Source organism: Hippocampus comes, unplaced genomic scaffold, assembly GCF_001891065.2.
Source record: "Hippocampus comes isolate QL1 unplaced genomic scaffold, H_comes_QL1_v1.1 scaffold335, whole genome shotgun sequence".
NCBI lineage: Eukaryota > Metazoa > Chordata > Actinopteri > Syngnathiformes > Syngnathidae > Hippocampus > Hippocampus comes.
Window position 1 is genome coordinate 37,912 of NW_017805823.1, and position 27,170 is coordinate 65,081.

General features: G+C 41.4%; 2 protein-coding genes across 7 annotated transcripts in view; one reads left to right on the forward strand and one right to left on the reverse strand.

Annotated features, from left to right (window-relative positions):
* The window catches only part of zbtb32 (zinc finger and BTB domain containing 32), a 9,818-nt gene extending 2,666 nt beyond the window's left edge, over positions 1-7,152 (forward strand). For 2 of the 4 annotated variants that reach the window (XM_019886241.1, XM_019886242.1), the window contains exons 2-5: positions 207-1,116; positions 4,512-4,600; positions 5,395-5,550; positions 5,665-7,152. In XM_019886241.1, the coding sequence (XP_019741800.1) occupies positions 207-1,116; positions 4,512-4,600; positions 5,395-5,550; positions 5,665-5,903 (1,394 nt within the window). In that variant the 3' untranslated portion in view covers positions 5,904-7,152. Of the gene's footprint in view, positions 1-206; positions 1,117-4,511; positions 4,601-5,394; positions 5,555-5,664 lie in introns of all 4 variants that reach the window. The other 2 variants (XM_019886243.1, XM_019886244.1) reach the window with 2 other exon arrangements.
* Positions 7,153-7,488: 336 nt separating this feature from the next.
* The window catches only part of kmt2bb (lysine (K)-specific methyltransferase 2Bb), a 28,340-nt gene continuing 8,658 nt past the window's right edge, over positions 7,489-27,170 (reverse strand). For 2 of the 3 annotated variants that reach the window (XM_019886239.1, XM_019886237.1), the window contains exons 7-36: positions 25,996-26,233; positions 25,836-25,903; positions 25,493-25,744; positions 25,297-25,403; positions 24,297-24,422; positions 22,949-23,062; positions 22,707-22,853; positions 22,536-22,628; positions 22,327-22,444; positions 22,075-22,188; positions 20,931-21,115; positions 20,567-20,668; positions 20,091-20,201; positions 19,673-19,749; positions 19,307-19,530; positions 18,999-19,102; positions 18,721-18,858; positions 18,406-18,564; positions 18,197-18,314; positions 18,024-18,102; positions 17,783-17,943; positions 17,490-17,657; positions 14,297-17,363; positions 13,190-13,290; positions 12,903-13,040; positions 12,570-12,822; positions 12,332-12,439; positions 12,164-12,247; positions 10,963-11,092; positions 7,489-9,412 (exon numbers count right to left, since the gene is read on the reverse strand). In XM_019886239.1, coding sequence (XP_019741798.1) covers positions 9,137-9,412; positions 10,963-11,092; positions 12,164-12,247; positions 12,332-12,439; positions 12,570-12,822; positions 12,903-13,040; positions 13,190-13,290; positions 14,297-17,363; positions 17,490-17,657; positions 17,783-17,943; positions 18,024-18,102; positions 18,197-18,314; positions 18,406-18,564; positions 18,721-18,858; positions 18,999-19,102; positions 19,307-19,530; positions 19,673-19,749; positions 20,091-20,201; positions 20,567-20,668; positions 20,931-21,115; positions 22,075-22,188; positions 22,327-22,444; positions 22,536-22,628; positions 22,707-22,853; positions 22,949-23,062; positions 24,297-24,422; positions 25,297-25,403; positions 25,493-25,744; positions 25,836-25,903; positions 25,996-26,233 — 7,160 coding nt within the window. In that variant the 3' untranslated portion in view covers positions 7,489-9,136. The remainder of the gene's footprint in view (positions 9,413-10,962; positions 11,093-12,163; positions 12,248-12,331; positions 12,440-12,569; positions 12,823-12,902; positions 13,041-13,189; positions 13,291-14,296; positions 17,364-17,489; positions 17,658-17,782; positions 17,944-18,023; positions 18,103-18,196; positions 18,315-18,405; positions 18,565-18,720; positions 18,859-18,998; positions 19,103-19,306; positions 19,531-19,672; positions 19,750-20,090; positions 20,202-20,566; positions 20,669-20,930; positions 21,116-22,074; positions 22,189-22,326; positions 22,445-22,535; positions 22,629-22,706; positions 22,854-22,948; positions 23,063-24,296; positions 24,423-25,296; positions 25,404-25,492; positions 25,745-25,835; positions 25,904-25,995; positions 26,234-27,170) is intronic. The other variant, XM_019886238.1, reaches the window with a different exon arrangement.

A 27,170-nucleotide genomic window follows, 5' to 3' on the forward strand; every position in this document is an offset into this window, starting at 1 on the left:
ATGTGTGTGTGTGTGTGTGTGTGTGTGAGAGAGATTTTTGGGGAGCGTGAGAACAGTTTTTCAAGTGTGTGCGCGTGTGCATGTGTGTGTGTGGGGAAGGGGGAAATTGTATTTTGGTACTTTATTGGTAGCAACCGAACAAATTAATGAAAAGCTCAACCTGAACCCATTTTTTTCCCTCCTTTGTTCCTTTGTGTTTACTTCAGTGATGATTCGACTCAACAACAGTCAATACTTCCATTTCCTGCAGTGGGCCAACGCTTTACGGCGCTCAGGTTCAATGTGTGATGCCCTCATCTTGGTGAAGAACCAGACATTTCGGGCTCATCGGCTGGTGCTGGCCTGTGCTAGCAGACGACTCGAACAGAAGCTCGCCCAAGCGGACACAGACCGAGAGGTCCACTGTCAACTGGAGGATCTCTCACCAAAAACCTTCCAGCAGGTCTTGGACTTTGCCTACACACAGAGTCTGGAGGTGTCGGAAGATGACCTGCAACAGCTTCTCCTGGCTGCTCAATTTCTGGAAATGCACCCGCTGGAGGAGCAGTGCCAGCGCCACTTGGACACACTCAGAACAGGGCAGGTGGATCAAAGACACAAAGGAACCAGTGAGAGCGATGAGGAAGAGGAGCTCAAGAAAAAGAGCGATGCGGAGGAGAACCTCCAAGAGGCTCCTTTCACCAAAACCAATATCACGGAAAAGACAACCGCGGAAGAATCAAGAAAAAAGTCCAAATTGACGATATACAGTCGAGGCAGCGTCATCACCAGCTCAGTCTCCAACTCGTCCTCCTCTCCTTGGACCATCCCAAACCACATGTGGAGCTGCGCAAGCAGCCTGAGACGTCGAGCCGAGAACGACTCCACCTCGCAAGCAGCTCAGCCCTGTCAGCCCCCTGCAGCACATGCCATCACTTTCCCCACACCGCACATCTTCCCTCTTCAAGGACCCCATTTCCAGTCCCCGAGTAACCGCTCTGTGGTAACAGGCTTGCATCCATTTTATGGACAACGGCTTTACTTTGCCACCACTGAGACGGGAGGTAACATCAAACCGGACTTGCAGGTGACAAGAATAAAGGCAAGAAAGAAGGCAGACAAAACCAGTGAGATCGGGTAAGTACTATAATGCTCTTAGTAGGAGGAGGAGGAGTATTGAATATTATATTATGCATATAAGGCACACACACCCATCCATATATACGGTAATCTAGGCAATATGTGTGTATACAATCAGATGATAGATGACAACGTTATATCTTAGATTTTCCGATTACGATTGTTATAGAATAATATTTATATATTATGTAACATATTACATTACATGATTAAGTATTTTAATATCTGACAGTGGTCAACTCATTTTTAATCAGAGATGTAAGGAAACTTTGGAGATGTTTTTTTTTTGCACTGATTCCGATGTTTTTTTTTTCTCGAGAACATCAGGTTTTACTCATAACAACAAAAATAAAAGAATCACAATCAATAGTGATGTATGTAATGCAGTTTCATGTTAAAATGTCTTTTTTTGACAGACTCGAAAGCCAGCAATTCTTTACATGTTATCCGTTTTCTTCATTATCTGTCTGCCTGAAATGTTATGAATCAAAACCGATTGAACACTCTTAATTGTTTTGAATAAATGCGTGCTGCCTCTCGTTCCACACGGTATCACCCAATTGTGTGTGTGTGTGATTTCCATTCATTAACTTGATTTTTCCCATCAGAGCGTTAAAACACCCGACTCATCGGCATGTGCTGGTTTTAGAGTGAAAAGGAACAAAAAAAAAGTCAGATCTCCAAATATCAATAATGTAGTTGTTTTTTTTTTTTTTTTTAATGAATCGCCTCAAAACCGATTGAATACTCTTAATTGTTTTGAATAAATGTGCGCTGCCTCTCGTTCCACACTGTATCACCCAATTGTGTGTGTGTGTAGGGGAGTCCCCTACATTTCTCCCCTCCTTTGCACAAATCGAGATTTTCCACCCACTGAAACCCTTTTGCGTGGCAAAAAGCGGCAATTTCTACACTATGTGAAACTGTTTTGGACCTTTGTGAGGGGGGGAAAAAACCCCCAACTATTACTGTGTTTCTTTGAATGATCCTCTTCCTCCCACTCCGATGCAGCATGACAGTATTTATCCTGTAGTTGAGACGAGAGGAAGTCATAGACTCAAAGGCCACGACATTAGGTACACTTGCACAACCTAATGAGCTGCATCACAAGAGATGCCACTCCGTCTTTTCTAAATGATGAATAATATAGTATAATAATAATCATAGCCTATTATTTACATTAATATCTATCAGACAGTGTATTTTTTTTAAATGGTATTACTCTATAAAATTTCTCAGGGCTGACCCCCAACTATTACTGTGTTTCTTTGAATGATCCTCTTCCTCCCACTCCGATGCAGCATGACAGTATTTATCCTGTAGTCGAGACAAGAGGAAGTCATAGACTCAAAGGCCACGACATTAGGTACACTTGCACAACCTAATGAGCTGCATCACAAGAGATGCCACTCCGTCTTTTCTAGATGATGAATAATACAGTATAATAATAATCATAGCCTAGTATTTACATTAATATCTATCAGACAGTGTCATTTAAAAAAAAATGGTATTACTCTATAAAATTTCTCAGGGCTGACGTATTTATTTCGTTTTTGGATTTCGCTTGACTCTGGTCTACCTGTTTGGTGTGAAGTTTGTGTGTTTTCCCGTCGCTTGCTTGGGTTTTCTTCAGGTACTCCGTCTTGCATTCTCAAAGCATTCACGTTGATCCAGACTCTCAATGGTCCATCCAGTGTGAACGGTTATTTGTCTACTGTACTGTATAGTGCAGGGGTGCCCATTACGTCGATCGTGATCGACCAGTAGATCAGTGACTGGTTCCAAATCGATCCGAGGGGTGTAGAGGAAAAAAAACATTTAAAAAAATAATTGTGTCTCTGTGCATGTTAGTAATATATTTTTGTGTTAATGCACACTGCACCCTAATCATTCTATCAGTCTCCCTTTCACAAAAAGTATTTAAAAAAGAAACTAAAATAAAGCAGGTCATCTTTAACCCAAGGTGGCGTGTGACTGCATCACCGGAAGTTGTTGGCGCTCAGCAGTCTGCAGTTGCAGCTTGTGTTCAGAGTTGTTGCGCTATTCTTTTATCGTTGTCATTATTCTCATTCAGAGTTTGTTTTGTATAATTCACTGAGGGGACGGGCAAAGAATAGGAATCTGGAGGGCCGATCCCGGGAGGTTGGTTGATCGAAAAGTAGATCTTCCGTCAAAAAAGTTTGGGCACCCCTGGTATAGTGTATGTGCCCTGCGATTGAGTGGCAAGCAGTCCAGTTTGTAAGCCGCCTCTCACCTAAACTCAGCTGGGATGGGGCTCACCTGTGACTGTAATGCGGATAAGCGCAATAGACTCGACTATTATTATCAGCTGCAGAAGTAGTAATACGAGTGTCGCTGAATGTCAATCCACACAACACACAGTGAACACAACAGTGCTCATCACAAAACACAAAAACAAGACTTAGTGGCAGAATCATGCATTGGCGCCTGAGTCACACTGAAGGGAAATGTGAACAGTTCCAAACAGCAATTGTGTGTGCTCAAAGCCTGTAGGCTTCAGTTAGAAAGTTAAAAAAAATGTTAGGAAAAGCCTACTAAAATAATTTAACTTTATTTGCCGTTAAACATTTACATTTAAAAGGTGGCAGGTGTGTGTTGACACCCCTTTAATATGAGTCCAAATATGATTGGATCTTTCTGAGCGCAGCCACATCGGCAGTTTTAACAGCATGTGCACGCTTGTGCAATCACATTATCTCGGTTGTTCACATTTACTTCCCCTCCTCGAAACGATTTAATTTATTTTTGCTATTCAGTTGGACAGCCAGTTATAGGTCGCATGATAAATGTGGGAAAAAAAATTGAAATGATTTATCTTGGTCTCATTTTATTATGTATAATCACAAAACCTGGCATTTGAAAAGTGGTGTGTAGACTTTTTATATCCACTTTTTATATCTACCAGCATGTCCGACTCATTTTGCGGCTAGTAGACACAAAGTAGAATATGGTGTCAACCTGTAAAAGCTCGCCATACAACTAGTAAAAGTTGTGGCAGTAGTAGTACTCATAGCATCATGAATAGGAATGACGTTTTGTTTTTTTTTAATTGTTTCTTTTTACAGGGTCACTCCTCGTAGGTAGATGTGCTGAGTCCATTTTTAACAGTAACCTGGTGATTGACTTCATATCGTACAGTCTCAACTCAACTCAACTGTATTTATAGAGCACTTTCAAACAGCCATCGCTGCATACAAAGTACATACAACAGTAAAGCAACAAATCGGTAACAAAGACGGCAGAGAGCACCGAACAGCAAAACCAAGAACAAATCTGAGTCATGCTGAGTCAAATGCCATAGAATACAGTTGAGTAAAGTGAGTTATAAAAGCTGAGTGTAAACAAAGTAAAAAAAGTAATTTTCTCCACAGTTGCCCAGGAGCGCACGAAGCCAACATAGTAAAAGAATGCAACCACTGCAGGTCACAACCGCGTCGTGATCCTGCCTCCTCGCCGTCAGGTAACCACCGTAAGCCAACACACAATACAAATCATATAATCGACATAATGTACAAATAAGCAAGAGCACGCATCAGTGGTGTTGGTGCAGAGTGTCATCAAGCCGATGTGAAAGATAATGTCACACTTAAAAAAAAAAAAGCAACACTTGTCATGACCTCCAATGATGAACTACGCAGTGGAAAGTAACCAAGAGAGTTGTGGTTTCGCGAGCATAGCGCAGCATGTGGTTTACGAGATGCAGCTATGCTGCAGTACAGTATGTACTGCACACAAGTGTGGTGTGTGTGCAAAAACAACATCACACAATCACGCACGCAACGTGTACTGTTATAAATGTAGCTGACATGGCTGGATTGTATACTGGCAGTTCTTCGCTCCACAACAACCCAAAAAATATTAAGCCTACGCAAAATGTACTACAAGGGCAGTCAGTATAAGACTGCAAGCGCAACTAAGCCATGACTGCCAAGTAATGGTGATATTACAACTTAAAACCATGCAATGGAACCCGACTATAAGCAAGGGAAAGAGACCGGGCTGCTACGTTGGTCCCTTCACCACATTTTTTCACCTCTTTCACTTCAACACTACAACAATGTCAGAAAAGTCAACACAAAGTGACATGATGCTGACTCAAATCATCACACAGCTGATTCAACTGTGGCATATCTTACAACATAGTCAAAGACAGATTGGATATTTTTTCACAATATTGACATGTATGAATGGAACTACATCATGTTGAAATCAAACCATGATGGGTTGATTTTCTTGCACCTTGCTGTTGAATAGGTGAAGCCTGCGCATGTTGTCGCCTCTTTGTGACAGAAAATGAATGCCGACTGAATGGGCAAGACTTGAGAGGAGAGAGACCCTACCAGTGCCGACACTGTCCTAAGAAGTTTAGTCTCAAGCATCAATTGGACACGCATCACCGTATTCACACAGGTGAGTAAGTGAAATTTAAAGAGTCTTACAGGATCTTGGCTGACCCGTGAGACCAACTGAACTGCTTAAATGTAAAAATAACAAACCTCTTGATGGCCTCCTCTCGTGCCAAAGGTGAGAAACCCTTTGAGTGTCGTCTGTGTGGTCAGCGTTCCCGGGACTTCTCAGCCATAATCAAGCACCTGCGGACTCACGGTGGGGCATCCCCTTACCGGTGCACCCTGTGCTTAGAGTTCTGCAGCAGTCTGGTGGCCATGCAGAGGCACGTCAAGAGCCACCCGCTGCACGAATTCCCCCCAGACTGGAACATCAGTTGCACATACCTGTACACGTCACATATCAGTCAACACTGACTGACAGCTTTTAACAGGAAACATCTGTATAGCGTAATAATGCACTTGGTGTCTTCTTACATCACCTGCCAGTTTGGAGGACTTGATCTATGTTGACCTGGTCCATCTGTTCGGTTTTAGAATCAAATATGACCTTTGAATTTAAAACGTTAAGGTTCATCCCCGAGTTATCTTCAATTGTGAACATTGACTGCCCATTTGTGAAAATGTGGCTTTTTTTTTAATTTACACTATTGCATTTGATTATTAAAATGGATGGTTGAAAAACAGTGTGACATTTCACTTGCATAACACAGGATTGGACAAAAGATTTCAAGCGCATAGGGATGTGACATTTCACTCAAGCCCTGCTTTGATTCAAATTCCATTTCCCGACTTCAATTCGATTGTAAGTACAACATCTTTTTTTTTTTTACATCAATGCATATTTTAGGCAGTTTAAATTGGTTTTATCGATTTTCGATGAATTGTTACATCCCTATCTACAAGGGCAGCATTCTTCATTCAAGTATCACTTTTTAACAACCGTTCCCATGTTAGGCAGCTAACCATTTTTAGCATTTAGCTCCATAGCTAGCAATAACGGATCAAATCAAACAAGAGAAACTATGCCGAAAGTATATGTGATGATTTTTTTTTTTTTTTAACTTTCTTACCTGATAAGTTTTTTTCTTGGGGGCTCCAGAGCAAGCAGTTTTCAACTCGGAAGAGGCATGAGGCTTCACCAGAGTTGAATTTGCAAGTGGGCATGGACTGTATTGATGACATCACCACAGCTGGATTCTGAGTGGTCAAACTGAGAGCGTTCCAACCATCCCTTCGTTACTAAACATCCCGGTCTCCCCCTACATAGCATGAGTGTGTGACTTTTGCCACCTGTATTTGCCGTAATAGAAAGCACACACAATCCTGAGATCCAATAAAAGCTCAGTGATTAAAAAAAAAAAGACCCCAGGTATAGACAAATAAATGCAACATATTTGTTGAAACGTCTTAACATCTTTATTTAAACAAATAATATAAATAAAAAAGTGCATAGAAAAATTAAACAGGTTTAGAAATACATGTACAAATATTTACAAACTCAGGGTTGATTTGTACATGGTAACAAAGACATCAATTTAAAGATCACAATTTTCCTCATTTTTGTCTTTAACACTTACTTTAAAATAACCCTACTATATATATATTTATATATATTTGTGTGTGTGTATGCGTGCGTGTGTGTATATTTATGTATAACATATAGCTTTCTGAACAGATGCTGGGTAAGACGTGGACCTTTTTTTAGACGTCTGATTACAATTTTGCATCCTTCATTGCAAACCCACTAACACACACACACACACACACACACACACACACACACACACACACACACACACACACACACACCTAAAACAAAGCGAAGTCAGGTGTCGCCGAGCAAACACCAACTCTGCAGACATTAAAACCGAGTTATCCTCTGTTTTTGCATCAGTATTCCCAAACATCTGTTGTGACAGCTGAGGTAGAATCCTTGCAATAAATTGGGAGTGACTCTGTTCTCTTTTTGTGTGTGTGTGTGTGTGTGTGTGTGTGTGTGTGTGTGTGTGTGTGTGTGCGTGTGTGTGTGTGAGATTGACACTAAACAATCTGGGCTCCATCCCAGTGATTGGACATGCAAAATGGGCACAAAGGTTGACACACATTACAGTCTGCTCAAAATTGTTTGGGAGGGGGGGAAAAAAACAGAAATAAGAGGAGCGTGGGGCGAGGTGAATCAACAAGGGTTTAAGGAGGCAAACAGTGCTCGCTTTACTTCTGTGGCATTCTCTAAGACCGTCAGTTCGTTGCCACAACATAAAAGAAATAAAATTAAAATATTCTTTAAAAATACCTGGTTCAAAAACTGAAAAAAAGCCATACATGTATGATTGGATTGCCTCAACAGAAATTTCAAGTAAATTAGTGAAACAAAGGACAGCACTTGTAAACAAAACAAAACGGGCACTACAAATGGAGCTGTACACCCACCACCGTTTATACAAAACAAGCCTTTCACCATTAAAAGTAAAAATCAAAATGCAAATAAATATCACGACTAATTTTAAACAGTGTGAATTCAATTACGCTCATTAAAGACAGTACTGAACATCACTAAGAACAACAATTCCATACTATCTTAAATTAGGTGCCGAGTGCATCGTCCCCAGGTTCCATTATCGATGGCTTGTCGTGACGCGACAAGCCTGTTGCGGGAGCTGGACGCACATACTCAGTGGCAATTTACACTCACGTTCTCCCTGATTTACAGATCAACAGTATCGGGTTTCGCAAAATGAGAATTTGTACGGCCATTTATGTGCAACTGTGGGACAGTCTTGTTGGAATAGCTGAAGAGTAGAGCGGAATAAATAACTCTTCAAAAACTCTGATTCATCACTCTTTTGGTTTGGGTAGTGTTTGCTACATATAGTGTACATCAAGGAAGTCTTTTCATTTCACCGAAATGTTTAACTTAAAATGGACAGTGAAGATGAGTTTTTCAATGTTGTTGAGTACTGCTCGGGTGAATTTATTTAAAAAAAATATCCGTTCTGTGCAGGGTGAACACCCAGCTAAACCAATCCTTATCTGCAGGACCTCCCCGTCCTGAGAATACACTTCATTGCTTAGCACCATGGTTGTCATCTGGAGGGGGTGGGTGGGGGGAAGCAATAAAACATCCACAAAAAGAGATGTGCAGCATAAAATAAGGTTTGGGTGAATATATGGCTCACTACAACACAGACGGGGCAATAACGTTCCCTACACTACAGGATGGAGCAACGGTGATAATGAATGTACTCTAGAAAGGCGACGCCTCTCCTCTGGAAAAAGACTCAAACTTAAGGAATCTCTCAAAGCCAAGCTGCAGCTTTTCAGCGTTGAATTTGACGGATAAGGCTTGATGTGTGTGTCTCCGAGAAATGTGAACCAGAAGTCACGGCCATATTATAAATATTCAAAACGTGAGCCGTCGTCACGGGCAGCCTGGGGTACCCTTCAAACACGCATCAGTGTAGGACAACCTCCTTTTCTGCTCCTCCCAACTACGCACATAGAATGATGTCAACTTGTCTCAATAGTGGCTAATTTGGGTTCCGCGCTCAATGAGCGCCTTCAGCATTTGAGAGCTCCATCCAGTGCCACCTTAATTAAAGGCTTTCGAGTAAACAAGAATGTCTTAGTCTCAGACGACGACGGATCTCTCAGTTGAGGAAACGTCGACAGCGCCGGGCGCCGCAGTTACAGTTGAGCTTGTTGCTGGCGTCCTCAATGGGGAACTTGTAGTCATAGGTGAGCTCCTCCCCTCTGTAGATTTTCCTCAAAGCAAAGATGACAATGTGCTTGCGGCCCTCTACATTGATCACTCGCGAGTAGCAGTTGGGCTCGCACGAGTGGTTGATGAATCTGGCCGCATTGCCGTGCATGGTCGCATCCACCACATCAAAATCATCGATGCGGAACATGTAACAGCCAATACCCTGGCAGAAAGAACACAACAAACTCATTTGCTCCCTTTCTTGTCTCCCTTTTTTTTTTTTTTTAAATCATACAGCACTCCCTCACTACATAGCCATTCATCATTCGCTCCCTTGCTATATTCTAGCTATTTAATCGTTTTTACAGTACATATAAAGGCAACTCTGGGTTGGGAGTTAGTGTAGAACCAAGTTGTGTTACAACATGCTCGCAGTGTTTGCGCTGTCCACTCGCAATCTAACCATTGGCGTGTGGATATGCGAGTATTTCACACATTAGTCTCGTTGGAGAAGGGCCAATTTGGCTGATTGAAATCACCCATGCCAAAAATCGTGTTTTTCCTCCATTTGGTAAAATGTTTCAATTCTACACTAATGTGGGACTGAGTCGAAAACAAAAATTGGTCGACACAATAATTGTTGCCTCTAAACTAAAATTAATCATTTTAAAACCATATTTGCACTGCCTGGAAACATGTTTGGCTACTTTCCATGTTCCAGGAAACAGAACAGAGAGAAAGAAAAAAATGCCCAAGGTTGGAGGTCACTTTGAAACAAAAACAGTTTTCGATGGCGCAATCAAGAGTATGATTGATTCTAAGGAGTTCATGAGTAACAGCTCGAGTTAAGTCACTCCGTATGTGGATCTTGTCAGTACTGAGTGTTGAGGTAGCAGTTTTAAGGTTTATTTTAGGTTACAGTTCATTTAATCTGTTAAAATCCAGTGCTGTGGCATAAAGAAGATGAAAATAAAATCATGACAAAATTAAATGAGCAGTCAATACCTGGTCACGTCTAGCAACACTGTGTGGTGGAACAAGGAAGTGCACTTCACTCCTGGTTGATGGCAAGTAATGTGTGAGATACCGCTAGTTTAGCATGTGGCTTATGCAACAACAAGGATCATGATTTACACCACCAAATGGTAAAATGACCGACCAGGATTCTAACTTTGGCCACAATGAGACACGGGATTCTTGTTCAGGTTTAAACTAAAAAAAGGAACTCTTCAAGTTTGTAATGCAACCGGAATTCATTCACTGGCGTCAATAGGATCAGGATAAGGGCATTTTGGATGCGAGTCCGAGCTTTTCTGGTCTTGGTTTTTGGAAAATAAATGTCCTCCAAAAATGTGACTCAGTCTGCCGAGTGATTTATGTTTTTTTTCTTCTTCAGGATGAGTTTTTTTGAATGGTGCAATTTATACTCTGGAACAGTGGTTCTCAATCTGGGTTCAATCGGTCTATGAATTGGGCTCAGGGTTCGACAAAGCCTCTGCCATACAATTAAATTTAAAAAAACTATACTTATGTCTTGAAATTTTATTTACTTTTTTTCTGGTTTTAATAAATGAGTTTTTTTAATGTCTTGAATTTGTAAAACAATCCTATTTTTATTTTTAATGAATGAAGGGTTCGGTGAATGTGCATGTGAACTGGTTGGGTTAGGTACCTCTAACAAGGTTAAGAACCACTGCTCTGGAGCGACTAATAGTCGCAAAAATATGGTACTTCCCCGATCAACGGAGGTTGAAACTGATGAAAATAACACACCTTGCCATCGTAGTACTTCTCCCGTTTATCAGTGAGCACCGAGCGAATGACAATGCCAGCATACTCGATGACCATCTCGCCTGCTTCAATGTTCCTCTTGCAGAAGAGTCCACGCCCATGAATTGCAGACCTACATCAAGTGGGATCAGAGATCAAATGACCTTACTCAGAAACATTGTACAGTGGTGCATTGATTCTTGAATTTAATTTGTACAGTGGCCATGAATGGAAATTCCCAACCCCTCCCGAAAACCCAACAACAAAAATTGTAATCTGTTTTTAAATAACAACAAACTGCACTCTATATTATATTTATTGGACTTTTGCTGGTCGCTGATGGTGTAGTGGTACGCTCGCCTGACTTGTATGCGGGAAGCGTGGGTTCACTTCCCACTCAGTGACGGTGTGGATGTGAGGGTGAATTTCTCTCTATATGTGCCCTGCGACTGGCTGGCGACCAGTTCAGGGTGTCGTCTGCCTCCAGCCCAAAGTCAGCTAGGACAGGCTCCAGCAACTCCCCCGTGACCCTCTTCGGGATAGGCAGTGTTGAAAATGGATGGACGGATGGATTTTTGCTTCAATTCAATGCTGCTCCTTTGATGTGTGCGCCTTGGCCACCAGGGGCAGTATAATACAGAGGTAAGGTACATGGAGACGGTTTCTCCTCAGTAAGCGACTGACAGGGTTTTCCAAAACTTCCAAATATTTGTCATGTTAAATTTTCACATATCTTAGTTTTGATTTCAAACAGAAACAGAAGGTGCAGAGAGTCTCCAGGATCAGTCGCATCTCTTATAAAGTTAAGTGAAAATTTAAATAAATAGTTCCCTGAAGTTAACACATTTATAAATGTATTTATTAGCCGTCAGATTTTTTATAGCGTCTATTGCAGGATGCAAACTTAACATCACTCAAATCTCATGAAAGTTCTGCGCAGCAGACATGTTTGTTTGATTTTGCCGATGTCTACGCTGTGTGAAGGAAGGGAAGAGATAACGCTACACTGCACACAGGTTGGTCTCTAGTGGCTGCGGCTGCAAAGTATGTGCTGCAGGTGATCGGCAATAAAAGGCATTGATTGACATAAGCCAATCTCGTACTTTTCACAGGAATCAGCCCATCGATTGGAGAACGATATGATAAACTCTAAACATGTTAACAGCATTCCAAAACGATTTGGGGAGCAAAATTCAGAGCTGACCTGTACACGCCAACAGCCTCCTTTGATGTTCTTTCCAAATGTCTAAAGCGCATGGCCATTGGCAACTCCAAACTAGTTGCCCGCCTAAGACAGAAGAGGGTTCATTCAGCATTAAGTTAAAAAAATATGGTAAGACTGCCAGCACAAGGCTTAAAACGGACGCCTGACCTTGTGGACTTCAAAAGAACATCATCTTCTTCATCGTCGTAAGACCCAATGTCAGGAAGCTGCCTATGTTGAGACGCTAGGAAGTTGAACATGTCAAATGTGGATTTTCTGTTGAGGCAAAGTATTTTCAGGTTTAAATGAGTATTTTCTTCATCAGTTCAATGACTGAGTACAAGGGAAATATTTAACTGTACTACTCTTTTACTGCAAGATCACTCAGCATTTTATTCACACACACCTAAGGTAGAATTCTGAGCGGGCACAACCAGTGGGATTGACAGGAAGATCATCTTCTTGGTTGAACTGCTTGAAGAAACGGAAGGTGTGATGTTGGCAGCGGTGCGCTCCTTGAAGTTGTTCCAGCAAGAAGACCACAGCATCGTGGAGCAGACCGAGCATTCGGGCGCCTGTGATCCTCTGGAAAGCCAGAGGTCTCAACTTTGCAATTGCTCGCGCCTCTTGCACACCATCTATCACAGCTTTCCAAGCCACTATCGGGACAGTTGGGAATGAAGCTTGTTAAAGGTAAATCCATGAGAAATGGGCTCGAATTTTCCAACATCAGACTCACCCTCAATAGTGTCTGCCTCCACATTGAAGCCATCATCACTGCTTATCTGGAATCGCAAGTGAGGCTGATCTTTATTTGCCAAACATTCCTCGTCCTCATCAGATAGCAGCAAGTCGTCATCCGAGGCGGAACCGGCGCCTAAAAATGCAAATCTTTATAAACTAACACAAATAGTTTTATCCTACGTCAAACATGCCAGGAGTCTCCTAATTAATTTAAGGTACATAAATAAGACTATTTTGGCTGTAATGCATTTTCTGTGTGAATAATATCAATGTTAAAGGTACCAGAGTATTTCTTCCAGTCAATAAAGGTGCTGTGCCCCACTGGCTCCCAAGTTTGCTGCTTGCCATATTCATCCCGAGACATACAGTCCCATGGTTCACACCTGGAGAAAGACAAAATAAATAGATTGCCCAGACAAAGCCAATAACCTCTCCTGCGCCCTCTCGCCTCCTCGCTGTCTTTCATACGCCATCAAGAGTCTACAATCAAGGTCAAATATTCAATATTCATTTGTCATTTTTATTCATCTTTTAGTATTTACTTCACATTTTATTCTCTATATGAAACACGGTTATTAACTATAAAATGTGTTTTTAGGTAATTTGTTGGGGGTGTCTGGAACAGATAAACTGGATTTACATTATTTCCAACGGGAAATATTGCCTTATCTTTCGTATGATTTGGTTTTAGATCGGACAAGCGAGGTCCCAATTTGCAAACATTTATTTTGTTTTCAAGCAACAATAACTATTAGAATAATGATGGTATGTCCGCTATTTAGGTAATGCGTCCATATATTAATAGCTTTCCATCCATTTTTTATAACACTTATCATCATTGGGGTTACAAGTGAGCTAGAATTAATTCCAGCTGACTTTGGGCAGGAGGTGGTGTACGGCTGGAACTGGTAGAATGATATTATTTGGTGTTTTTTAATGCTGTTGATTAATATGATAAATACATCAATTTTTAAAAGTAAATAACATTTTATTCCAAACAATATTTAATATTAGCAATGAAATGTAGAATAAATAAAAAAAATACCTTCGATACATTTTTAAAAATCTAGAAATAAAGCAGACTCACGCGCTGTTCACAAAAATGGCACTTGGGCAAATATTGAACATCTGACAGAGAGGTAGACAGAGTCACTAATACCTCAACAGGCAATATCCAACCAATCAAGTTTCCAGTTGGTTAAGACTAAGCGCAGAATAAAAGCATTAATTTGGGAACAGTAACAAGTGACATCATATCACAACAAGCTGATCAAAGCAACTTACTCTGCATTAAGACTCATAAAGGCTTAAAAAAAAGGCAATATTTTTCAAAACGGCACTTTCTCACCATGTTGAAGCATGCCCAAACATTATTTAGTAGTTTCTTACCCAGAGCTCTCAGAGTCACTTTGGCGCTCCTCCTTTAACTCATCCAGGTTCAATATTCCTTTAACTGTCGGAGTCTTGATGCGAACTCCAGAGGCCCTGCTGGAGACACTTGGTACGCTCAGTCGGTTGCACTCATCCTCGCTGGTAGGTTCAGAAGCTAGAAAATCCACTTTGGACTTCTTTGTCACTATACGGTCAGAAAGTGAAGAAACTCTCTTCATGCGGACGTGGGTGCGAGGGCGGGAGGCAGGAGCCGGTGCTGTTTTGGGACATGGTGCTGGAGCTTCAGGCTCAATGAGTAGGCCAGGGGGCAAAACCAGTGACGAAGGGCTAAGTGTCCGAAGCCCGCTCCACTTGGGCGTGTAGTTGCTAGCCATTGCTTGGTTTATAATTGCTTCGGCACTCTCCGCAGGTGATGTGTCTGAACTCTTTGTTGATAAAGAACACTGCCCAACTGTCTTGGAGGACTTAGATTTTTTGGATGCACTGGACTCTTTCTTTTTCTTTGGTTTTTTCTTTTCTGAGGCAGTTTCATCTTTGGGCTTTTTTGGATTCTTTCTTGGCTTTTTTACATTAATTGATGACAATGCCCCATTGCTATTGTGAGTAAGCAATTGCGTAACTGTGGTAGCATTCTGCTCTGCAGTAGTCGCTGCCGTGGAAGCGGTTGACATTATAATTGGTCCAGGAGGTGGAGTAGACATGTTTCCGGCTGCTGCTAGTGTGGCGGACAGTGCATTGCTTTGCAAAAGACTGGCAATCTGAGTGACACAGTTAAAGGATGGAGCGTTAGGATTTGGCAGCTGGAATGTGTTGCTGTCTGGATTCTTTACGAAAATCTGCCCAAGACGGTTCACCAACAGGACATGAGGTGTGGGGTCCACATTTGGACCGCCAACTTCCTTCACAGTAAGAATGGCATGTCCAGGCAGAGCTGGGGATACCATAGGCTGCTGCGGTTCGAAAGTAGGCCTTGGTGCAGAAAAGTTTATCGAAATTGCGTGACCAGAGGAAGCATCCTTCTGCATGGATGAAGAGCTGTAGCCATTTAAAATCACAGCGGATGTGGTGGTTTGGACTGGTGCTGGAGCAAACCCACTAACTCCAGGTAGAGAAGATACTGAAGCACAGGAAGAAACAATAGTGACAGCTGTTGAACCCAAAGGCTTTGCCTGCATGGAGTGCATGGGTACCGAGATGCAACCAGAAGTTACTGCTTGGACAGATGTCCCTGTTAACAAAGGTTCGTTTTGGGGCGCAACATTTAACACAGTTTGCGTCGGGTCTCCGACAGAAGTTAAGGTGGCTAATTTGTTAGACAAGGGGTCTTTTTGCTCAAAGGTTGAGCTTTGTGATGTGTTTATGGGCTGTAGTGGCATGCTTGTGAGCGAGGGCAGTGTGGAACCTGGTAAACTGGGACACATCTGAGTAGAGTCTGAAAGTCCGTGAGGACATTGCACATGTGTCGATTTTAGGGCACAGTGGGCATCGTCACCGTGATTCGTCGTGGAGTTAACAGTTATGTGGTTACCTAACACAGTGTGGGCAACCGCTGATGGCACAAAGTGGCTACTGTCAGATTCTGAATTAAGGGGTTTTGACGCTTCAGCCTGTTGGGATTCCGGTTGTGTGCAATCTAATACAGGAACCGTCTCTCCTAAATTGGAGTTACAGTCGTGTGTCTCCAGAGTAGTAGGCATTCCAGAGGCAAACTGTAGAGAGGAAGTTTTTAGAATCTCCTCCGAAGAGGAGCTCTCAGGCACCTTCGTCAGTAAATTAGGGTTCCCGTCAAGGGCAGGAAGCACGTTTTCCTGATTTCTGTCAGCTTTTTCCATTTTATGATGAGAGGCCACAGACATCTGTGATGAGAGCAATCCCATACTGATCTCTTTTGAGGATCCTGGAGGATTTTGAGATGTGTGTATGGGGTTACTGACTGCAGATAAGATCGTCAGAGATGAGGAATCTTTGTGCTTGTAATTTGATGGCACTATGAGGTTCTGATTCAGACTTCTATTGGTTCTGGTAAATGTTTCTGATTCAGGGATGTCATTGTTAGATAGTTTCTTGGTTGGAATATTTCTACCGGAACCATCAACTTTCTGAGGATCATCAGTTGTAGAGATGCTTGCATCACTCTCTGTTCCATCATCTACACCATCCAACTGAGCCATGTTCGTGGAGGAAGTAGATGTGGGAGACTTGGAATGCTCTTTAGACCCAGGACAGCTGACAATAGTCCGAGAGAAGTCAAAGTAATGTTCCATATCTTCATCAGAGGAGGTGTTGCTCAGGTCAGTCCTGCCTGAGGCTGCTGAATGTGGCAGACTGGCAACAAGGGACTTTTTTTTCTGTACCTCTTGGGCTCGACCCCAAAATTCTTCTTGATCATCCCCTTCCACTACTATTTGTCCACCACAATTCATAGCCACAACTTCATTCAGGACTGTCTCTTCAATCTCCAGTTCTGTCCTCATCTCCTGTCCCAGAGTTATGCTAGGATCCTTGTGATATGAAGTGAATGTAAATTCGTCGTCATCTTTCTGTTCATCCAAATCTCTCTGAGGTGAAGTGCCATTTGCAGGAGAGACATCTTCTGGCTCTGGTGATGCCAAGAAATTGTGCGGCACTTCAACAGAATCTGAGTGGCTCAGATCAAAAGATAACCGAGTCCGGGGTAAATTCTGTACGGATGGAGAGAAAGAGAGATTTGGAGATGCAAATGTTCCTGCACTGTCCTGCCAGGGAGACTGAGGGATGAAAGCTGAGGCACAATGGGTCTTTGCATTTCCAGGGCAACGGACTGAGGAAGCATTTCTGCCCCCAAATGGGCGGCCTAATGAAGAATTTATCAAGCTGTCTGAAGTAGCACTTGAGAAAAGTGGGGAACTTGGAAGAGGTTTTCCTGCACGGAGTGTGACTGGTCCAGTTGGGGGTCCCAGAGGAGCAGGAGATTTATTAGTGCGTAGGCTTGTTGCCTGTGAGAGGGGGTTGTGGCGTCGAGCTCTTCTGGTCTCCTCCAGATCACTTACTGTTAGTATGTGGTGAGGTTTTATTGGGATTGCTCCTGGAAAGAAAACAGAACCAATCTATAGCTTAAACTGTGACTAGCATCAACCGGTTCTGAGTGACTAAGTTATTCTCCCAAAAAAAAAAGAAAAAAAAAAAAGGATCATACAAAGAAGTACTTTACCTGGTGATGGCAAAGGTCGGGACATTCCTCCAGCTGGTCTCCTGGTTTGTGGATAGCTAGGAATCTTTGGCTTTGTTGAATGATCCGGTTTTGTTGATTGAACTGTAACAAGACGTTCCTCGGGTTGGGCCTGTGATTCTGGTGTATCAGTCATTTGGGCCTCAGATTCTGAATTTAAAAAAAAAAAAAAAAAAGACATTGTTATATTCGTATTATTGATTCTACTATAGTAATCGTGCTAATTGACAATATTTGCTAAAGAAGATACGGTGTAAATGAAGTAAGATCCACACCCAGTGATGGACAGGGGTTGTGCTCGATGGTGTGATTGTTTCCTTGGTCAGGCATCTCTTCAATGGGTTTGTCTGGTATTAATGGTTGCACTTCACGGACTGTGCACGTATATTTGCATTTTTGCAGTGGATTAATAGTGCTCCAGTACCAGCGAGAACACCTAAGGAAAGAAATCAGGAGCTTTAAGAAATGCTGTTCAAGATGTAATCTCAAGTGTAGATAAAGTGAAAGATAACTTACTGAAATCCCACAGGAAACAACTTTCCTTTGTTAGCCGAAAGTTCCGACAGGACACCAAGTTTATCAATCTGGAGAGAACCTATGTAGAGAAAATGTATACAAATGATTAAACCAACAAGGATGGAGTCAGTATTAAAACAAAAAATTATGAAAAGTAGTGGCATAAGCCATACCAATCATGACATTGATTAACTCTGGCTCCAGCCCAGTGAAGAACTTTCTGCGAAGGCTGATCCCTTCAAAATCCACATATACCCGTCGGTTTACTTCAAACTCTTGACCGGTTATCACCTTTACAACGCCAAAAACAAACCAAAAATTCCTTATGACACTCAAAACACCAAACATGTTATTCAGAAATGAGAGGGCAGAACACAATTACCTTTCCACTGATCAGATGCTTATGTTTGTGGCAGTAGACCTTCTTGTCATCCTGGAATACACAGTGGCGGGAGCGGGCACACATAAAGTGATAGTTGCTCTGACAAGAAGTCAGGCAGCAGCCAACTGTGGCACCTGTCTGGTTGCACCGTTCACACCGCTATCAACAAAATAGGATTGATGGGAAAGATTATTATTTTGACTTGATGGAACAGCAGCAGTTAAAAAAATACTGTACGGAGACCTGATGGGTATATTGACAATCAGAAATTATATATAATAATGGTGAAATAAAACAACGTATATCAAAACGAACCATCAAGCGACCCCTTGTGACGGCACTGTGTACATGTAGTAAAGAGCCATTGTCCTCTTCAAACACCTCAGCTGACCACAGACAGCAGTTGACATGTGCCCACTCATTCTGGCCCAGGTACAACAACCTGCCTGCATCCTACAAAACACCACAAATGTTGTGGAAAACTTTCGTCAGTAGCCAAGCAAAAATTTCCATCTTGCTATTAAATAATGAAAAACTTCCCAAAGACGTAAATGTCTCAAGACATGTTATGTCAAATACTGTATATTACTTACGTTGGGCTTACGGTCTCCATATTTTTGGCACAACGAGCACTGTCTCTCATCATCCCTCGACCAGCCTGTGTCCAGATCTGCTTTTGAAAACCGTCCCCTTTTTCCTGGGTATATGTGGGGGGAATTTTTTTTTTTTTTAAAAAGATGCATCTTCAGAAAAAGTAAAATTAGAAATTAAGAACAAAATAAGACTAAAAACTGCATACCTCTTTTTCAAATGTAATATTTACACATTTTAAAAAAGACGGGAGAAGCCCATACGAAAACAAAAATCCTAATCACTTCCAATCTAGTGTTCAGAATATTACCTTTCAATTTATGACGGAAAGCACTGCTGGTTTTGAAGTGGTTCCAGCTTGAATGCTCTCCAGACATTGGAGGACCCACTTCATCTTTCCTTTCATCTAAATTTTGACCACTGTCATCCTGTAAGATTTCCAAAGGAGTTCTAGATAGGAGCTCCTCCCTCTCCTGCCACTGGGCATAGACATGCTCCATGGTAGGAGGATGTACAGCATGCGACATCATCCCCCTATAGGAAAATATAGGCAAGTTGATTAAATTAGCAATTGTGCATTGCTTTCAATATTATTCACAAACAATTAGGTAGCCCAGGACCAAACAAGTTTCATCTGCAATAAACATGTACACAGTCCAACCAAGTCATTACTTACATGGGCAATGTTTTGGTACACGAGTTCCATACTTTTGGGTCTTGACTGTTGAACCAATTGAAGACCTCTTCAAGCAGCTTAGGACGAAACAGTCAGTTATAAATTTACCAAACATCATGAGCAACAATAACAGCTGCTGTTTGATTCTCATCTGACTTGAAATTTTCACCAAAATGTGTACAAAGGTGAATACAAAAATTGTGTTGTTTCATGACAGCACCTACAAAAGCACACATTTTTAAGGACATCCCAAAATAAAATAACAAATAATCGTATTATCACCTATCCCTTGAGTGTTAGTGAAATCGTCTATGAGCTGATAGATGATACAAAACATTTGAATAAAAACACGCTTCAAACGAATCAAACACATTTTTATCGAGGGGCGCCAGAGGCTGAAGAAAAATATATAGGGTACCTTTAAATAATATGAGCGTGCGAGGGCAGTGGGTCTTTTCTCTTCTGGAAGGCTTTCTTCTTGTTCGAGCCTTTTTCTCACCACTTGTACTACATCTTCATGGAACATTTTCTGTCAAGAAATAATATTAATTTTAGCACCCTGATTAGGTCATTGTCACGTTCCAAAAACCTCTGATTGTCTTTTTAACATTTTTATTAACCAAATTCTATTCAATGTCTTCTCTGACAAGTGACATTTTACAACGGCCTTCATACATACTGAATACAGATATAACAATTACCCACTATGTCTAATGCTACAAATACATGTTCTTGCATGTCCACATGAACAATATCCATCTACTGCTAATATTTTTTTGTTTTCAAATACAATATAATCCATAAGTGGACATTAAAATCAATAGAATAGGAGTAGTGATCATATACAAGATTTTCTTAAAAATATCATTTAGATGAGAATGTGTTTGGACTCACCAACGTTGTATAAAGGCCTTTGTCAAACTTCTTGCCCACAGCTCGGAGGTCACAGGCGGGTCGTCCTTCGATTCCACTGTCAGGTCCTACCAACTTTTCACACTGCATTAAAACAGTAGCGTATGTGCACATTGTATTTTATGATTTCTATTTGAACCATTTTGCAAAGTCTCTAAGCCTGCATACAGTTGCAAGAAAAAGTATGAGAACCCTTTGGGGTTACCTGGATTTCTGCATAAAGTGGTCATAAAAGGTGTTCTGAGCTTCATATTAGTCACAACAATAGACAAACCCAGTATGCTTGAACTAACTGCTTTCTTGCAAATGTATTTTTGACCTGGTAAAAGAGAGCTAAGTGCCTAACCTGGGAGCAGGTAACAAGGTGCTGGGTGAGTGTGGAAGACAGCAAGCAGGCAAGAACCTTCTCTACTCCAGATCGGAGCTCGATGTAGAGAAGTTCTCTCCAAGCACTTGGCTGAGTCACACTGCATGGCCGACATGAATACACCACACTCTCTGGTAAGCTGGACAGGATCTCATACAGTTCATCTGAAATAAATTGACAGGAAGACAGAATTTAGCAGAGATGTCAAAACATAAAATGTAAAGCTACAGAGTCTTTTGTTACTTTCTAATAGATGAGTTTCAATGTTTGCAAACACTGCCTCCAAGATGCGTGCGCATCTTAATGACGTCACTGTTTGCAAAGACGAGCATTCTTAATTGCCTCCTCAGTCCAATTCTCACGTCGTCAAGCTTGTAACCATAACTTTCGCCGTTTTTTCTGAAAGGGGTGTTTACCAGCAGGAATTCTATAAAAGACTAGACCTCTGTGTGCGCCCTTTCCATTCTGACAACCCACGGCACGAGACAATAGATCAGTTTCATGTGCCGTATGCACACATTAAGTCTGGCTGCGTGCGCATCTTGGAGGCAGAAGATGCGCGCGCAGCCAGAATTAATGCATTCATACGTCACATGAAACCGATCTAAAGGGCTAAGAAGAAACAACATCTGTTCTTTTTTTTTTTTTTTTAACACTCTCACAGATCTAATTAGCTGTATTGGATCAGCCGATGATTTTTATTTCAAATTTATATCAAATTTTGTGATCAGCTGTGGTTTCCCCACATACATGTTAATCTGTGTGGTCCAGTGATAATAGATTTTATTGCTACCTGTCAATTTGCAACCGATGTAGTAACTTTTGTTTTGTTGCACGGAGTCTGCGCTGTTCTGCACCTTGTGTGCGTCTGATAAGCAATACCACCACAGTCCTTTGTGATACAGTATGGCATAAAAAGTTATGAAAGCTATATATTTTAAAATTGAGAGTTCATTTCAGAGCAGAAAATCTCTCTTAAATGTAACCCCAAACACTTTTAAAATGTTTTGTAAAAATGTTTTAACGATTTTTAGTCAATATACATTTTCAACGAGAGGCCAGAGAAAATACGGGAATAAAACGGCTAAAATAAAACAATTCATTTGCACAAGCTAAATATTACCTGTTAGATCCTCACACTTGGCATGTACCCAGTGGTTACATGTGCCGCACTGCATCATCTGACTGTCATAGTCATTGTCCTCATAGCACTTAAAGCAGATTGGGCAATAGTTACCTAATGAGACAAAACATACACAGTTAAAAAAAAAAAAAAAAGAAACTAAATGCCATTTGAACTATTGGATTACTAGTCATAATAACAACCAGTCCGGAATCAAAGAAAATTGCCTCAAAGAAACAAACATATGTTTACCCTGTTCATAGAGTTGGGAACAGTCTGGACAGAGTCCTTTATCGTGGTTCCAATCAATGTCCCAGCTCTTCCCCGGTGTGACCCCGCAACTCCTGCACCTGATGCATGTCATACAAACCTACAGAGAGACAATCCCACTAATGTGTTCCACAATCTGAAGAGTTCAAGGAAACGTGTGCGCAGGTATTTTTAAGATGAGAACAACCCACCCAAGCTTTCCTCTTCTTGTTTTGTTTTGGATAATTTGGTCCAAGACAGGAAGCATGATAGCAGTTCTGACATCGTTCACACTCCAACAAGGGCTGAGGGAGAATATTTGAAAGCTGCAAGTGAAGTAAATTTAAAAAGACAAAAAAACATACACGAGTGGTGGTGTCTACCTTTGATTGCTTGTTTTTCCTGCCACACACACGGCAAAACTTGCAGTGACGACAGCACCAGTTTTCCTTGTTTTCCACAGAGGGGCGCTCTGCCTCTTCGAGGCAAAACCAGTGAAAGGGCTCACAGCACACTTGGCAATTCAACATCTAAAAATGAAAGACATTCAAGGTTTAAACACGCATTGTAACTGTAATAGTTCTATTTTGATTTTGGATATTAGAGCATTCCAAAATAAAATTACCTCATGTTGCCCTTTGCTGGCACAAAGTAGGCATACATGTGGTGGCATGTTGGGTGCAGAGGTCAGTATACTTAAACCGCCCATGTTCCAAACATTCTCCAACGTACAGTCCTCCTGAAAAGCAATTTCCAACACAATGACTTTACATTGCTTTTCGACACAGTGACAACACCAATGCTGCAAAGATGAACCTACTAACATGTGGAGAGATGTGAGAAAAGGAAAGGTAATATTTCCAAACATGGTAAACAAGGTATAAAAAAAAGTACTAAACATTCAGAGTGCAAACGCAAAAGCCGTTGACAAAAACAGAACCATAATAACTAGCAGATTGCTTATCTTGGCATCGTTCGGTGGTGCGTCTCCGAACCCTGCAAAACCAAATACTTGCGATGCAAGGCTCGAAATAATTGGCTTCGCATCTCAATTTGCGAGTCAAATTTAGCATTTTGTACCTCATATGGACACAATGAAAAGCAACACTGCGAGCGGGCACAATGTGCTTACGTCACAAACGAGCAGGAAGTCTAACTGGGTTCGCATCTCAATTTGCGAGTCAAATTTAGCATTTTGTACCTCATATGGACACAATGAAAAGCAACACTGCGAGCGGGCACAATGTGCTTACGTCACAAACGAGCAGGAAATCTGAAGTTATTCGGTTGATGGTGCAGGAAGATGGCAAAAATGTGGGAGCATTTCAGATTGAAACACAGGGCGAGCACCGTGGCGTGTAATCATAACACAGACCTTGCTTTCCACCGAAGATGACCACTGTGAAGCCATGCATGAAGCAAACCCAGGTAAAATTAACGTTCCACAAATCACTGAGATTCATGTACCTTGCTAAAATATTTGCTCAGTGTAGGCATGGCCAGTGTCGTACTCCAAGTAGCGATATTTTGTAGGGTTTTGGTGAAGTCAAATGAAGGAAATATTTGTTTCTTCTTAAATTGTGTTCATTTTAGTTTGAACAATTCTAAAATTTCGAGTAGAATAATGAATGTCTGTCTTATTCCTTGTCAGCTGGCACTTTCTCTTTTGTATTAACAGTTGCTCTTTAATTAAGCAAGAAGAGATTTCACCCAAATATTTGATTATTCAATATAAATTTCAGTAGGATACTCAAATACTAAAATATTCAATAGCTGCAGCCCTACAACTCCCATTACACTGTCATATTTTTATTATTTTACAAAACCCTTGCTTCATTCACATCCCCTCGCTGTGCTTTCGATCAAGGGGGCATAAAGCCAATAAATCTTTCGTTCTGTTTTCTAATCTGGATTGATCGATTTGTGATGAAATCTCTGAAACCCACTCACCCCCCCCCCCCTAAAAAAAATACCTTGAAGTCGACCCGGATTTTATGGGTGGGTTTTGAAGACTCAACCTCCCTCTGCTCAAAACCATTGGCTAGAGCAGCCAGGACACTTGGTGGTGTCTCCTCAAACGAAGCCTGTGAAGACAAACCCTAAAAAACAAACAACCTGAATGTCAGAGGGAACATACACCTTGAAGTACACATGAACCTTTTTTCCCCCCAAAAGCATGTCTGGTACGGAGTATTACATACACTTTGGGTATCCTGTGTTACTTTGGTATACTGCTAAAATGCCATCAACAAGGGGACATACCCAGCCCATCCACCATGTGACCCTTCATACACAACAGGTCAGTTGGGTCAAATTTGAGATGTATAGATGTTTTTTAAAAGACCCTTGTAAATGCTTTCTAATAATTTAAAAAATGTGGAGATTGGGTAATATTTGTGGAAGATATGTCAATTTAAAGATAAATTACGGAGATGGAGAATGGAGAAAATTGCGATCAAAGTTGGTGAAATATCCGCCTTAAGAATGCATACCAGCACTTACCTAGAAGTAAATGAAATCAACACAACAACACAACAAAATAATTCAAATTTTCACGCAAATATATCAATATTCTTTCCACTTCATTTTTCAATAATTGTTTACATTTTCAATTAATCGAGAAACTATTTGTATTGTTTATTAATTATATTATATATTATAGAGATAATTATCAATCAGGCGGCACGGTGGTCGACTGGTTAGCACGTCCACCTCACTGTGCAGAGATCCGAGGTTCGATTCCGGATCCCTGCTTTCCTGTGTGGAGTTTGCATGTTCTCCCCATGCCTGTGTGGGTTTTCTCCAGGTACTCCAGTTTCCTCCCACATCCCCAAAATAGGCATGCTAAGTTAATTGGACACTCTAAATTGTACTTCGGTGTGACTGTGAGTGTGAATGGTTGTTTGTCTCTAAGTACCAACCGTGGTCGACTGGTTGGGCACCCCTGATTTAAGACATTTCAGATTTTCTAACCTTCTCTGGTTTGCGTCGAACAGATGGCCCTCGATGTGAGCTAGATTTCCGATGCCGGATCTCATCATCTGATATATCTCCCGGGAATCCATCCACTGAAACAAAGTCTTCAGAGGACAATCAATCAATCAATCAATGTTAACAATGCCTCAAAGTCAGCGATAGCTCAGGACTGCTCTGCTGAGTTTTACTTTACCTGTACTCAAACGAGGCCCATTGCCTCTCCTTCTGGCTGGTGAAGATGAGTTTAGATCCTTTTCATCCAGATCTGACTCATAACCCACCATTTCAATGTAGACCCGCGGCTTTACAACACGTTTTGGCTGCTTCCTCACAGACGGACTGTTACTGTCTGCCTGGAGGCCAGAAGGCGAGTCAACCACACCCTCCATCCCTTCATCATTACTTGAATGATCCCCACTCAAAGAGGATCGCTGTCGTTTCGAACCTAAAAAATAAAGCACAACTTGTTGATTCAATAGCTTCTAAAGTTGGTATTTCAGAGAACGTGGAATTGAAGGACAGGAGTGAGAAATCACCTTTGGGTGCCGTTCTTCCACTTAGTCTTCGGGCTTTCCTCTCTTCAATTTGATCACATCTCTTGTAGCTTGTGGTGATGAAAGTAAATAACGGTTATTATTTGCAAATAATTCTCATCCACAATCCGACAAAAACAATAATAAAAATTCAACAACTTACACACAACACTGTCGTTTGGTGTTGGGACCACCAAACTTAGGTTTGTCAAGGCAGTTGATGCATCTCCCACAATCCTCTTCATGATTGCAACCCTTGCATACACCACACCTACGAGAGCGGTACCCAAAAGGTCCAAGGCCTTTTCGTTTCACAAAGCTGGAGGTCTTCTTGACCTTCGTGACTTTTGAATCTGAGAAATCAGGACTGTCTGATTCTGATAGAGAGCCATCTGCAACATCTGAAACACATGAAAGGAATGGAGAAACATAAGAGGCCTAAGAGGCAATTACGGCTTACAGACGTCCATAAAACCAAAAACATTGTGAACGTCCCGCTAATGTTTTCGGGGTATGAAGTGGGCATGAGATGAGTTTTGGCGGGTCTGTCTGGCTGCATTCATCAGCCTCTGCAATCGCAAATTATTTTTTTCTTCTCTCAAAGGAACAACATGAAACCTGACATGATTAGCAGTTCTATCTCAATGATGGCAATAATTGCATGGCATTTTTGAAACAAAAAACACCAGGAAACAAGTAAAAAGAGAAAAGTGCCATCTTATAGCACGCCTTATGTAATAATGAGCACGTGCGTGCCTGTTCAAAACTGGCGAAGGGTATGTCATTTTGCTACTTAATTGGCTTAAACTTTTTATTCCAGGGAGTCAGACACCATTAATATTTGCATAATTATTGTTTATACACACAGCCAAATGGAATGAAAGGCAATTAGTTTTCAGTGGTGTGTTGTTTTAAGTATATGCTTATTGTACAACTTTTCAGATTTACAAAACAAAGTTTTTTTGGTTTTTTTTTTTTATCTTAGACCAGGGGTCCCCAACCGCCGGTCCGCGGACCGGTACCGGTCCGCCGGGCATTTGGTACCGGGCCGCACAGAAAGACCTTGCCTTAATTCCGTTTTATTTATTTCGGAATACGAAAGATGTTTTATTTTGAAAACTTACCGGATTCTCCGTTACATCCGTCTGTGTCCAGCTTGACACACGTCAAGCCACGCTTCTCCGTAACGCGACCAATTAGGCTAAAAACAAACACCGGAGCTCGCAAAATGAGTAAAAAAACTGCTGGAGATCGCAAATGACGGCGGCCTTAAAAGTACGTTCGAGACAACTGGATTAAAGTTATGTCTGAATACTCTGAGATCGCCACAATAGCACT